This window comes from Ruditapes philippinarum, unplaced genomic scaffold, assembly GCF_026571515.1.
Source record: "Ruditapes philippinarum isolate M1 unplaced genomic scaffold, ASM2657151v2 ctg10042_1_1_1_1, whole genome shotgun sequence".
NCBI lineage: Eukaryota > Metazoa > Mollusca > Bivalvia > Venerida > Veneridae > Ruditapes > Ruditapes philippinarum.
The window spans coordinates 1-12798 of NW_026864255.1; the positions used below are offsets into that span (position 1 = coordinate 1).

The 12798-nt window shown below is 34.3% G+C and overlaps 1 protein-coding gene across 1 annotated transcript; it reads left to right on the forward strand.

The window, feature by feature from the left end:
* Window positions 1-954: 954 nt before the first annotated feature.
* On the forward strand, window positions 955-8664 carry LOC132725000 (uncharacterized; the record flags this gene model as incomplete). Its single annotated transcript, XM_060709995.1, has 7 exons — window positions 955-1165; window positions 3550-3632; window positions 5626-5765; window positions 6117-6207; window positions 6634-6814; window positions 7407-7515; window positions 8120-8664. Coding segments are annotated over 7 exons (970 nt in total), but the record flags the coding sequence as incomplete, so codon positions are not given.
* Window positions 8665-12798: the final 4134 nt, after the last annotated feature.

A 12798-nucleotide genomic window follows, 5' to 3' on the forward strand; every position in this document is an offset into this window, starting at 1 on the left:
ATGGACAAATTAGCATTTACAGATTGTGATTTGTGTAAATAACCAATTTAAGTATATTCTTATTCATTATAAAACCCAAATTACGTTATTTATACAAATTGTTCCGTTTTGATTTTCATTCAAAAGTAATGAAGAAATGCCAGGCAACATTAAAATACGAGCGTCTCTACCCTGTATATGCTGTAACACATTCCTATTTTACGGATATACACGATCAGATCTTTAAATAAGAGCGAATTATTTGGAAGCTTTCTAAACTTATAGATTTTACGTGATGCTAAAGGTTTCTACCTGTACAGCTGTAATTATTCTACAAACGCAGCGATGACAAAACCCCACAACTTTCATTGATGCCAACGGGTATATATGCATTTTACATTATAGTGATTTAAACGTGCATACATAAGTTTTACTAATTATGTGATCGTCATAAGCAAATAGTTTAGATGAAATGTTCAGGTCAATTCTAGATAACAAATAATCTTTCTACCTTGTTCTAAGTATTTAATCTCTGTTATTTGATATCATGACTTGAATGTTTAACTTATCAAATGCAGATAAAGAAAAGAAGCATATATCACATACATCGTCAAGAAAAAATAACAATAAAACAAGTAAAATTATTTATTAAATTGTAATGATTATAGCCCCGCCTTCTTTGGTAAGTCACCCTAAAAATTACAAGCTATTGCTTATATACTTTTAGTGCCTTCATCGCTTTGATTAAGATACATTTTTAATAACATGTTGGTATATTCAATCTTTAAATCTTTAAAAAAAAGTAGACAGACAGACTGACTGGCCGGCTGTTTGATTGATTGATTGATTGATTCATTCATTCATTCATTCATTCATTCATTCATTCATTCATTCATTCATTCATTCATTCATTGATCTCCTTTGTTTATTCTTTTCCAGTTGTATGTCATTAGTTATTTATATTCCTATATTCAGTATATTTATCTTTAAATCAAGATGCCTTGTACCGAATACAGAACTAACCCCAGTGTCAGACTTTGAGGCAGACGACACTTTATCGTCACCAGACAGTAAATTTGTTTTATCGACAGGACAAATAATTGTTCGAAAAGTTGGCAACGCTGTCTATAGGGTACGATGTAATACAGGCAAATGTACTGTCGCTGGACACAACTTCTGCAAAAAGGTATCAAATATATAATAATGTTCATCTTGATAAAGCGATGTATTGTATATTCGCAGAATATATGGTCAAAATATCTATCAGTTATCCCCGTTGAATCTTCAATCAGGACAAAACAATTCATCATACTGTAGCGAAATTTTTGAGAAAAGTATTGCATGAATATACAGATATGCCCCCAATAGCCTCATGGAAAGAATTTGTTGTCACCAGCATTGTTTGGGTTAATAATAAGATATATTAGTAATGTAAGACACAAAAAATATACATGTAATTCCGGTCAGACTCGAACCTTGAGTTTCCCGCAACAAGGCCGTTTAAAAGCCGTTTCTCCATCGCGTCGTTTTTAAAAACTTGTTGCATGCAGCAAAGATACATTCCTTTTTGTGGTGATGATGTTGGTATTTTTACTCCAGATCACGGCAGTAATGCACATTGTAAGCGTAGAAAAGTTCAGCCATCGCATCGTTCCATTGCAGGCTGTCAAGCAGTTTGCCAGTACTAGTTGCCTTCAATTTCGAAAGGAACTTCTGTGCATGTTAGAGCAGAGATACAGTGTGGATGACTGTAGAAAGGATTTCATTATCAATCGCAACGGAAGTGACCTGCATGGTCCGGGAATCGAACCCAGATCGCCCGATTCACAATCTCTACCGAGCTAACCGAACAGACACTTTCAGTGTGTTTTAGTTTCATTTTAGCTCGATGCCGGAAATTCAAAAGTCCGAGATCTCAAAGTCCATGCCGGTCCACTCTGGGGACGGTTATTTTATGCTGATCTTACTTAACATATTTTTAGCTCACCTGTCACAAAGTGACAGGGTGAGCTTTTGTGATCGCTTTTCGTCCGGCGTCCGTCGTCTGTCCGTCGTCCGTAAACTTTTACTTTAAATGACATCTCCTCATAAACCACAAGGCCAATTTCATCCAAACTTCACAGGAATGTTCCTTTGGTGGTCACCTTTAAAAATTGTTCAAAAAATTTAATTCCATGCAGAACTCTGGTTGCCATGGCAACCGAAAGAAAAAACTTTAAATATCTTCTTTTAAAAAACCATAAGAGCTAGAGCTTAGATATTTGGCATGAAACATCTTCTAGTGAGTGTCTACCAAGTTTGTTCAAATAAAAGCCCTGGGGTCAAAATTGGCCCCGCCCCGGGGGGTCATTGATTTTCCCTATATGCATATAGTAAAAACTTAAAAAATCTTCTTTTAAAGAACTCAAAGAGCTATGGCTAAGATATTGAGCATCAAACATATTCTAATAGGTGTCTACCAAGTTTGTTCAAAGAAAAGCCCTGGGTCAAAATTGGCCCCGCCCCAGGGGGTCATTGATTTTCCCTATATGCATATAGTAAAAACTTAAAAAATCTTCTTTTAAAGAACCAAACGAGTTAGAGCTAAGATATTTAGCATGAAACATGTTCTAATAAGTGTCTACCAAGTTTGTTCAAATAAAAGCCCTGGGGTCAAAATTGGCCCCGCCCCGGGGGTCATTGATTTTCCCTATATATGCATATAGTAAAAACTTTTTTGAAAAAACCCAAATAGCTAGAGTTAAGATATTAAGCATGAAACATCTTTGAGTGAGTGTCTACAAAGTTTGTTCAAATAAAAGACCTTGGGTCAAAATTGGCCCCGCCCCGGGGTCATTGATTTTCCTTATATGTGTATAGCAAAAACTTAAAATCTTCTTTGAAAAAACCCAAATAGCTAGAGTTTAGATATTAAGCATGGAACATATTCTAGTAAGTGTCTACAAAGTTTGTTCAAATAAAAACCCTGGGGTCATAACTGGCCCGGCCCCAGGGGTGTCATTGTTTTTAACTATATGTGTATAGTAAAAACTTAAAAAAAATCTTCTTTTAAATAGCCCAATGAGCTAGAGCTTAGATGTTTAGCATGAAACATCTTCTTATGGGTGTCTACCAAGTTTGTGCAAATAAAAGCCCTTTGGTTAAATTGGCCCTGCAACGTTTGGGGGGGGGGGTTGGGGGGCCTATATACAGGTGAGCGACCTCAGGGCCATCATGGCCCTCTTGTTTGTTCATTGGTGGTTGATGGAGGTACGGCAATACTGCCAAGGCATCAAGTTTCTTGATGGAAACAAACAAAAAAGGGCTCATCCCGAGTTAGTCACAACAGGTCAACCAATTGTCTCTGGTACTTGAGACGATTTGACCTTGACCACTGATGGACAACAGAAGCTTTATAGCTTCATGATTAAACAAATCATAAGAGTACTTACCGTGCTCTCTACATTCCAGCCCAGTACTAGTTAATCAACATTTATTCATAGTTGAAACATATCGCATATTTAAATATCTAATATGATCTATATAAACTTAAATTGTTTGCAATAAAATCTATTTGAAATTATATTACAGAGATGTAGGGCGACAGATAACAATGTTAGCGGAAGTGCTAAGCTTGGTTATATTGGACATAGTTTCACATTGTCTGTGTTAGAGTAAGTTTATTTTGTTATGCAAGATTTATAATTGCATTTGTTTGGTCTTTTGTATAATATATACCAAACACGAACGATGTTATAGATGTTTATGTCACAGACGCTTGGGGTTTGGAGCTCAAAACGCCTTTAAAATCCAAATAAAATGCATATTTGTCAATCCCAGGACATGTACTGATCATATATATCAAAAAATCTTAATATATGCCGTTTTGAAAAAAAATCATATTTCAACATCTATAATAATACACAAGATAAAAATGTTCGCCGGAAAAAATCCGCACCCCTACCGTCATAATCACCATGTATTTTAATCCATTTCCAATATTTTCACATAATCCTTTGGTCCATCGACACAGAAGATATAATTCTTCACGATGATGGTCAATTTTAAACTTCAACGGTAATATAAACAACGCAACAGCCGAAATAAACATCAATATTCTCGCCGTTTTTTTTCAACGACAAAAACTTTCGATAAATTCAATGGACCAGACGGCTATGAACGAAGCTATCCGATTATGTGGCCCCAGCTTTGCCGTGTGCAAAATGCGCAGCGCTTTTAAGTTTGGGAACCACATAATCGGATAGCTTCGTTCATAGCCGTCTGGTCCATTGAATTTATCGAAAGTTTTTGTCGTTGAAAAAAAACGGCGAGAATATTGATGTTTATTTCGGCTGTTGCGTTGTTTATATTACCGTTGAAGTTTAAAATTGACCATCATCGTGAAGAATAATATCTTCTGTGTCGATGGACCAAAGGATTATGTGAAAATATTGGAAATGGATTAAAATACATGGTGATTATGACGGTAGGGGTGCGGATTTGTTCCGGCGAACATTTTTATCTTGTGTATTATTATAGATGTTGAAATATGATTTTTTTTCAAAACGGCATATATTAAGATTTTTCGATATGTATGATCAGTACATGTCCTGGGATTGACAAATATGCATTTTATTTGGATTTTAAAGGCGTTTTGAGCTCCAAACCCCAAGCGTCTGTGGTTTATGTGTGATAGATGAATCAGTGGCATCGATTAGGTGTGTACACACAGCATATACACGGATATATGATTTGTTTTGTTAATTTTTTTCTACCGGATACACCAGTTATGCATTCATATATTTGCGACCAGTCAATTAACTAGTTAATTAATTAATTAACTTCTGTACCAATAATTTGATTTTCTCCACAAACCAGAGGCTCATAGAAATCGAATGTGCACGAGACATAATGCTACCCCAGACGAATTAAGCGGGCAAGAAATTGTCACTACAAACAAATATTTGTAATATATACAGTGTACTAAAAGTTGCGAATATCTGTACAATTCTTGATAACGTTGTTTATTTCACACCTAATACGATATAACCAACGAACACCAGTCATTTTCCAGTGGAAATAATTATTGGATCAATTCTTATCAATTTAACCTCGTTTGAATCATTTTCTATCGTACATACCCCATATAGCCTCGTTTTTCATTTTTATAGTCCAGAAATCTATATCAATATGATATATATTGTCCTTAAAGTTACAATGTTCTGTCAAAATTTAAAAAATGGCGGTGTGAAATAAAGAGGTCATTATACATTGTTTTGTACGATACTGATTCTTTTGGACTGGTACACAGATGGAAAAAAACATGAAACATTAATTATTCAGAATATCATATTATTCTGCCAGCGCCTTGTCAGAAATAGATTTGACAGTTGTGTATCCGTCAAGTAGAATTCAGTATTGTACTCAGCAATGTATGATAACCTCATATTATCACATTAACGTCCAACCAAAAATAAATCATGAGTTTCATTTATTTAGAATTCACTTTGCATCATTATATTAGACAGCAGCCATTTTTAGTATTGGGAAATAAATTTTTAAAATTGATTACACTAAACCCATTTATATAAAAAAAAACTTTTTAAAATAAATTTGATGGCACTTTATTTGTAAACGTTTTATTGGAACTAAACGTGTAAATTTCAGTGTAGTGAACGTGCCAGCTTTAAATATGAATCTACAAGGACCAAATGGTCAAGCGTTGTCGAGAACAAGTGATCCAGTCACTATTGGAAACAATGTCAACTTTGGTGCTGAAGTTACACCTGGTGGTACAGGACCGGCCAGTAAGATTGTTTAACCCACAACCTTCTGAATTTGTGTAATAACATTGCTCTTCAGCCAGTTGAAAATTTAAGGGATTTAAATATCTACATGCTAGAGCCTGATCAGACTGGACGGATATGTAGGCTGGCCATTGGTGTCAAACGTTAATCACTTTCGGCGCCAGCAGGTTGTCGTTAAAGTTTTAATTAAAACAGTGGTGTTTTGAATATATAAGTATGCTCACATATATTAGTATGCTTGAAATATGATCTAACTTTTCAAATGTTATATAAAATATTAAAATTTCAAAACTTATTTCATAGTCAACAGTGAATTTTTTCATAAGTTTATAACTTCATTTCTGTATTCAGGTGCAGCTTTCGTAAATGCAAAAGGTATATTCCTCCATAGTTGCTATGCAACACAGAATAATCAACGACGGATGTTCATTGATGAGAAAGGGTACGTAGACGCGTCTTTACATCAATGCTGTTTAATTTAGTCAAATCCGAATAGATAATAAAAAATACAACATCTGTCATGTTTAAGCATTTTTGGATCTCCCAACAATATGCGCCATCTTAGGTGGACAATGAGATATTATCATATACGTTATAAAATTGCACGGAATCTACGTGTCTGCGCTTCTCAACTCGTATCTTTCAATAGTATACTACAATGTACTCAATATATAAAATCTAAGTCAGTCTTAAGAACAGTACGCGGTCCGTGATCATGGACACTAGCGGCACAGACCACCATAATTATATTATTCGAAATTTCCGGTAGTTGCCTTCTGATGTTTTGGCGCAATTTATATATACATGTAGTTATTTTTTACACTAAAAAAGCTTAAGCATGTATTTGACCGCACTTCCTTCTTTACAGTTGTTCAGTTGCAGGGTCGCCGTATAAAACTTCTGAAAACTGTAAAGATGTTACAGAAGTGGACGGGGTACCACCATTTAAGATAGACTGTGGAACATTTACAGTCCCGGATACCGGAGATGTAGAACAGACCTGTAATATAAGCATTTGTACAACGGAAAATAATAAATTCTGCGAAAATGTAAGGAATATATCAGATATGAGTAAGATTTACGAATAATTATCCTCGTGCGGACACGGACTGCAGGACGAACGTTCGGACGGACGGACAATCCAATCACTGTGTGCTTCCTACTTTTTAAATGAAAATTAGTTTGAATCTGGAGACATTCAACGAAGTGTTTGTTAATATTGTTTGCTTTTGTAATGATATATATTTTCTATAAAATTGTCTATATCACAGACAAAAGAGTGAGTTTTTAGTTTAGTTATGAATGATGCGCATTTTAAATTAATGAAGAAAAAAAAAAGAAAAAGAAAAATATATGGTCCTAAAAACGTGATAGTTGGGACGGAGGTCAGGAGCTCCACACAATAACTCTTTATGGTTCTTTATATGTTGTTTCAGCAAAACATATCATATTCGTTTATGTCCTACTACATATAAAGTAGCATTGGTCAATATTTTCATATTAATGCTTTGATTTCCTATACGTGTTAAGGTCAATATTTTCATATTAATGCTTTGATTTCCTATACGTGTTAAGGTATATATAGGTATATCGGTATAAACGTGTTTGTATTACTACAACTTTATTTTACCATATTTACAGCGGTGCACTGCAGGAGAAATTCAACCAGATTCGAATGTAGTTAACCCAAATTTGTCAACTACCGCTGCATTCCGAACTCAAGATACCACCAGACCAAGAACAGCTGTCAGTAAGTATTATATTTAAGTCCATTAAATCAGCGAACAAAATAATTATGTGTACAGTCTATAGACTAGTATATATATAATGTATCGACTATGTTATAGGTCTGTTTGTTTAACAAAGTATTCTAGCCCTTGCGTATTTTTAAGTTCTTCTGGATCTTATATCTGTACTAACATGTATTCCCTAGACTTTATATAAGCTTCTGGAATCATAGACATCGGACGCTTGTCGAAAAACATCTTGCCTTTTCAACAAGTAAACTCCGTTTGCGAATCCCAGGTTCGTATAGACCTAGTGCGGTCCAAAAGGGTTAATCCTGTATAAATGATTATACCCCAAATAGAGAAGTTACATGACCATTCCTGATTGAACATACCGACATGCGTGTCCAGGCAAATATATATTGTCCGCTTATAATTTTAACATTATATACCACTTCATTATACATGTACTTCATAAGAAAGACAATTCAAGCATTTGTTAACGATTAGCGAATGTATATACGTACATGTGACACGATTCAAAATAACATTAAAAGAATACCTTATCAAACAATATGTCTGCTGAAGATTTAGTGGTGTCATTATTGGTGTATTTTTTTATTTCAGAATCTGAAGAGTTGCGGAACACCATCGCCGCCGTGAGCGTCGTTTTAGCAGCTCTCATTCTGCTTGGTGTAACAGTGGGAACGTGTATTATTGTTAACAAGCAGAAATCCCTAGCTAAACGTAAACTGGATGGCAGACGATACAATTATTACTAAATATAGACCTGTTTGGCTAAAATCATGTTTCATTATACTCAATATGTATATTTGATAATGTATGGTTATAATTATATAACATCTCACTAGTAATTTGAATGAAGAATGTTGTTGTATATTGATTGTCATAAAGGATAAATGTACAAAAGACTTCTAAGAACAATATTTCAGATACAATATTTCAAAAACAATAATGTCTTACAATATTGTATTACTTGTTCCTGTAGTTTTGGTCATTATACAGACAGGAATTAAAAAAACATTTATTAAATCAAAAATTATTTGAATAAATAACACCAAGACCATAAGAATTTCCTTAAAGTGTTGTCGAAGTTATTATAAGATAATTATTTAATGCATTTATTCAGGATTGCAATTCTATAGCTAGATATTATTAAAATAGTTATCCTTAAACCGAGTTGTTGTCTATATGATATTTAACCATGCCCAGAATTACATAGCAACTAGCATATTGTTTATTATCAATTCATATGAAGATTAATGAACGTGACTCATGTGGTGCTCAAACTATATATCCCTGCATTAAGGGACCATACTTCAGTCGTTTAGTATATTGACCGGCTAATGTCAACAACTCATTATATAAACAAATGATATCTAAGAGTATCACAATCTAACAAAGATGATTTATTGTTGTTACGTCTGAGAAATCGCCTGTACTGTAAACGTAGATGTGTCACCCTAAAATGAAGCAAAGCTGGTGCCTCACTTACTTTTAAATATCGCATTATTTTCGCACAATGTCGCGATACTGCAATCACTGGTAGTTATAGATAACAATAGTAACGCAAATTAGCCAACGTTGCCATGTCTTATTCACAATTTAGCTCGTCATTCAATATAAACTTTAAGGAAAATGTTATGCCGAATTTCAAGTCACCCGCATATTAAGCTCATCAATCAATATTGGGCAAAATTAATGCCAGAATGCCGTGCCATAGATATTCATATAGATTATATATACATATACATTTTTTGTGCTGCATGCTCAGCTAGGTTAATTCGTACTTTACAGTTACCCACTAGGATAATAACCAACTAGGACAGTAGGCCACTAGGACAGTAACACATCAGAACAATATCCCACTAGCACAGTAACCCACCAGGACAATATCCCATTTAGACAATAACCCACAAGGACAATATTCCACTAGGACCATAACCAACTAGAACGGCAGCCCAATAGGACAGTAACCCACCAGAACAATATCCTACTAGGACAGTAACCCACTAGGACAATATCCCACTAGGACAATATCCCACTAGGACAATATCCCATCAGGACAGTAACCCACCAGAACAATATACCACAAGGACAATATCCCACTAGGACAGTAACCCACCAGAACAATATCCCACTAGGACAGAAACCCACCAGAACAATATCCCACTAGGACAGTAACCCAGCAGAACAATATCTCACTAGGACAGTAACACACTAGGACAATATCCCACTAAGTCAGTAACCCACCAGAACAATATCCCACTAGGACAATATCCCACTAGGACAGTAACCCACTGGGACAATATCCCACTAGGACAGTAGCCCACTAGGACAATATCCAACTAGGACAGTAACCCACTAGGACGATATCCCACTAGGACAGAAACCCACTAGAACAATATCCCACTAGGACAGTAACCCACCAGAACAATATCCCAGTAGGACAGTAACCCATCAGAACAATATCCCACTTTCCCACTAGGACAGTAACCCTCTATGACGATATCCCACTAGGACAGTAACCCACCAGAACAATATCCCACTAGGACAGTTACATACTAGGACAATATCCCACTAGGAAAAGAACACCCACTTACACATAAGCCCACTAAGACACAGCCCACTACGGACAATATCCATCCGGTCAAAAAGCATATTGGAACAATTGACCTCTAGGACAACAGCCCAAATGGACAATAGCCCACTAGGAAAAAAGCCCACTGGTTAAATAGCCCACTAGGACAATAGCCCACTAGGACAAAGCCAACCAGAACAATAGACCTCTAGGAAAATAGCTCACTTATATATAAAGCATAATGTATCTCATATTCCACCAGATTTGATATCATTGATTAGTAGAATTATGTAATATTATTTTTTAATGTTAAGAAATTGTTACAGTTTATATTCAGCATTAGATATGTATTATAGAATTATATACAATGTTTAGGTAAATCTAATTCATACTTCATCTCAATTGACATTAAGATTGTGAAAAAAACACAAGCCATTTTCCCAAATAGATTAATTTTCATAATCAAAAATGTATAAATAAAACTCAATAATTGCATTATTCATAATACTTGAATCTAAAGTACATTTGAATCCCCCTTTTATAAGCAGTGGGCTAATGTCCTCCCTGCCAAATTTTATCATTGTCCCAGTGGGTTATTGTCCGTTCCCCGTGGGTTTATGGTGGTACTTAAAATTAAGAAACTGAATGCCCTAAGTTTTCCGGTTTCGAATTATCATGATGAATATATCAGCCAAATATGTATTATTTCTTTTAACAGTTCACCATCTTTTTCAATTCCACTCGGTTTTTTTAAGGAAAGGCAAATGTGTCTTATATATAAAGTTTTAATAATGGATTTAGAACACATTAGAAAATGATCACGTGAAAAGAGCACTGTTGATGTGAAATAATCTGTCATAATTGTAACCGTATAAAATATCTTTTGGCCATTTTCAAAAGAAAACCTCCACATTTTTATTTGTTTATGTTAAAGGAACATCATTTTTACGATATTCACAAAATTGTTTATATATCAACTTACACGAATATGTTTGATGTACATGTATTTAGTTATCTATGTTTAAAATTCTGTATGTGTGTTAATGATATATGTTGTATATAATTCATTATGTTTAAAATAAATAAGGTCATTCACTGACCATTTAATCACATATGGCATTGTTTTTCCTTACACCGGCCGTCATAAATCTAAGCTATGTTTTGCATAGCGATTTTTATGTAAGCAGGTGAAAGGAACGGGATAACGGGTGCTAGACCATTAAAGACTGTCGGCCAATGAAAATCGTTAATATCCCTTAAAGAATTTCGGCCAATGAAAATCGTTAACCCTTATCAGCACGCCGCTCCGAGAACCGGTTTAAACCAGTTACGATTGCGGCCGGACACTCTAAACAAAGAAAATTTTGCATTTTAAACCCACCACCATCCCCAACTCCACACTTTATAAAAATTTACAAACATAATCTGATACCTTTAAGTATGCCTATGCTTCAAAATATTTTACTATAGAATTTATACTCCAACTTAGTTTGTATATAGCTTCAGGGTTTGTTTACATCCAATTTATGGTGTCATTTTCTAAGTCTTTATCTTGTTATATTAATGGCCATTTTCAAAAGAAAACCTCCACATTTTTATTTGTTTATGTTAAAGGAACATCATTTTTACGATATTCACAAAATTGTTTATATATCAACTTACACGAATATGTTTGATGTACATGTATTTAGTTATCTATGTTTAAAATTCTGTATGTGTGTTAATGATATATGTTGTATATAATTCATTATGTTTAAAATAAATAAGGTCATTCACTGACCATTTAATCACACATGGCATTGTTTTTCCTTACACCGGCCGTCATAAAAAATATTAAATCAATATAACTGTAGTAATGAAATCAGAAGATAGTTCAGCTATATATCAGATGCATGATTACTGTACATATAGTTGAAAACCTAAAATAAGAAAGTTTTCAGAAACTCAAAATGTACTGATATGTATATAAAACCATTATATATATATTCTATGTACAATGTCGATATCATGCAAATTAATTCATGTTCATCAACACATTATAACAATGTCCTTTGTTTGCTTCTTTTTCAGGCTGTATTACTACAAACACAACAACAACCTGATTTTCATATTTTCTTTTACACTTTACAAAATTTAATATGATAATAATTTTTATAATACAGTTATTGTAACATTTTTACTTAAGTTTCATAACTATAGTTGGGTCTCCACGTGAGCAAATCTGTGCCAAATTCAAGGTATTTCTTTTATCAAAGCAAGCAAAATTTTGACTCGGAGGCAAACATACTCTTCATAAAGCCACTCATTCTCATATTTGTATGTTTTTGCTGTCAAAGGACCATCTTCTTATACTATACTTTTTTACCTTATCTACCAGACTTCTTACACTCTGGATAACAGAAAGAGGTGCATAATTAAATTCCACACTTTCATCAAAAAGTTATATAAATTTTTATCAGTTATTGCATGAATCCTATATCCGATCAGCAGACAAGACAGACAGACAAGTCAGACAGCAGACACGGTAAAAAACGCAGTAAGGGAAAATTGGTTTGAGTCAACACAAAACATTACATGTATATAACAACATGTACATTACAACGAAATCAAGAACTAATGTAACTTTTAAGATATCAAGTCAAGCATGTAAAATGGTTACACCCGTGTTCATGGTTTTGCTTCAGTACCTTCTAACATGTGTGAT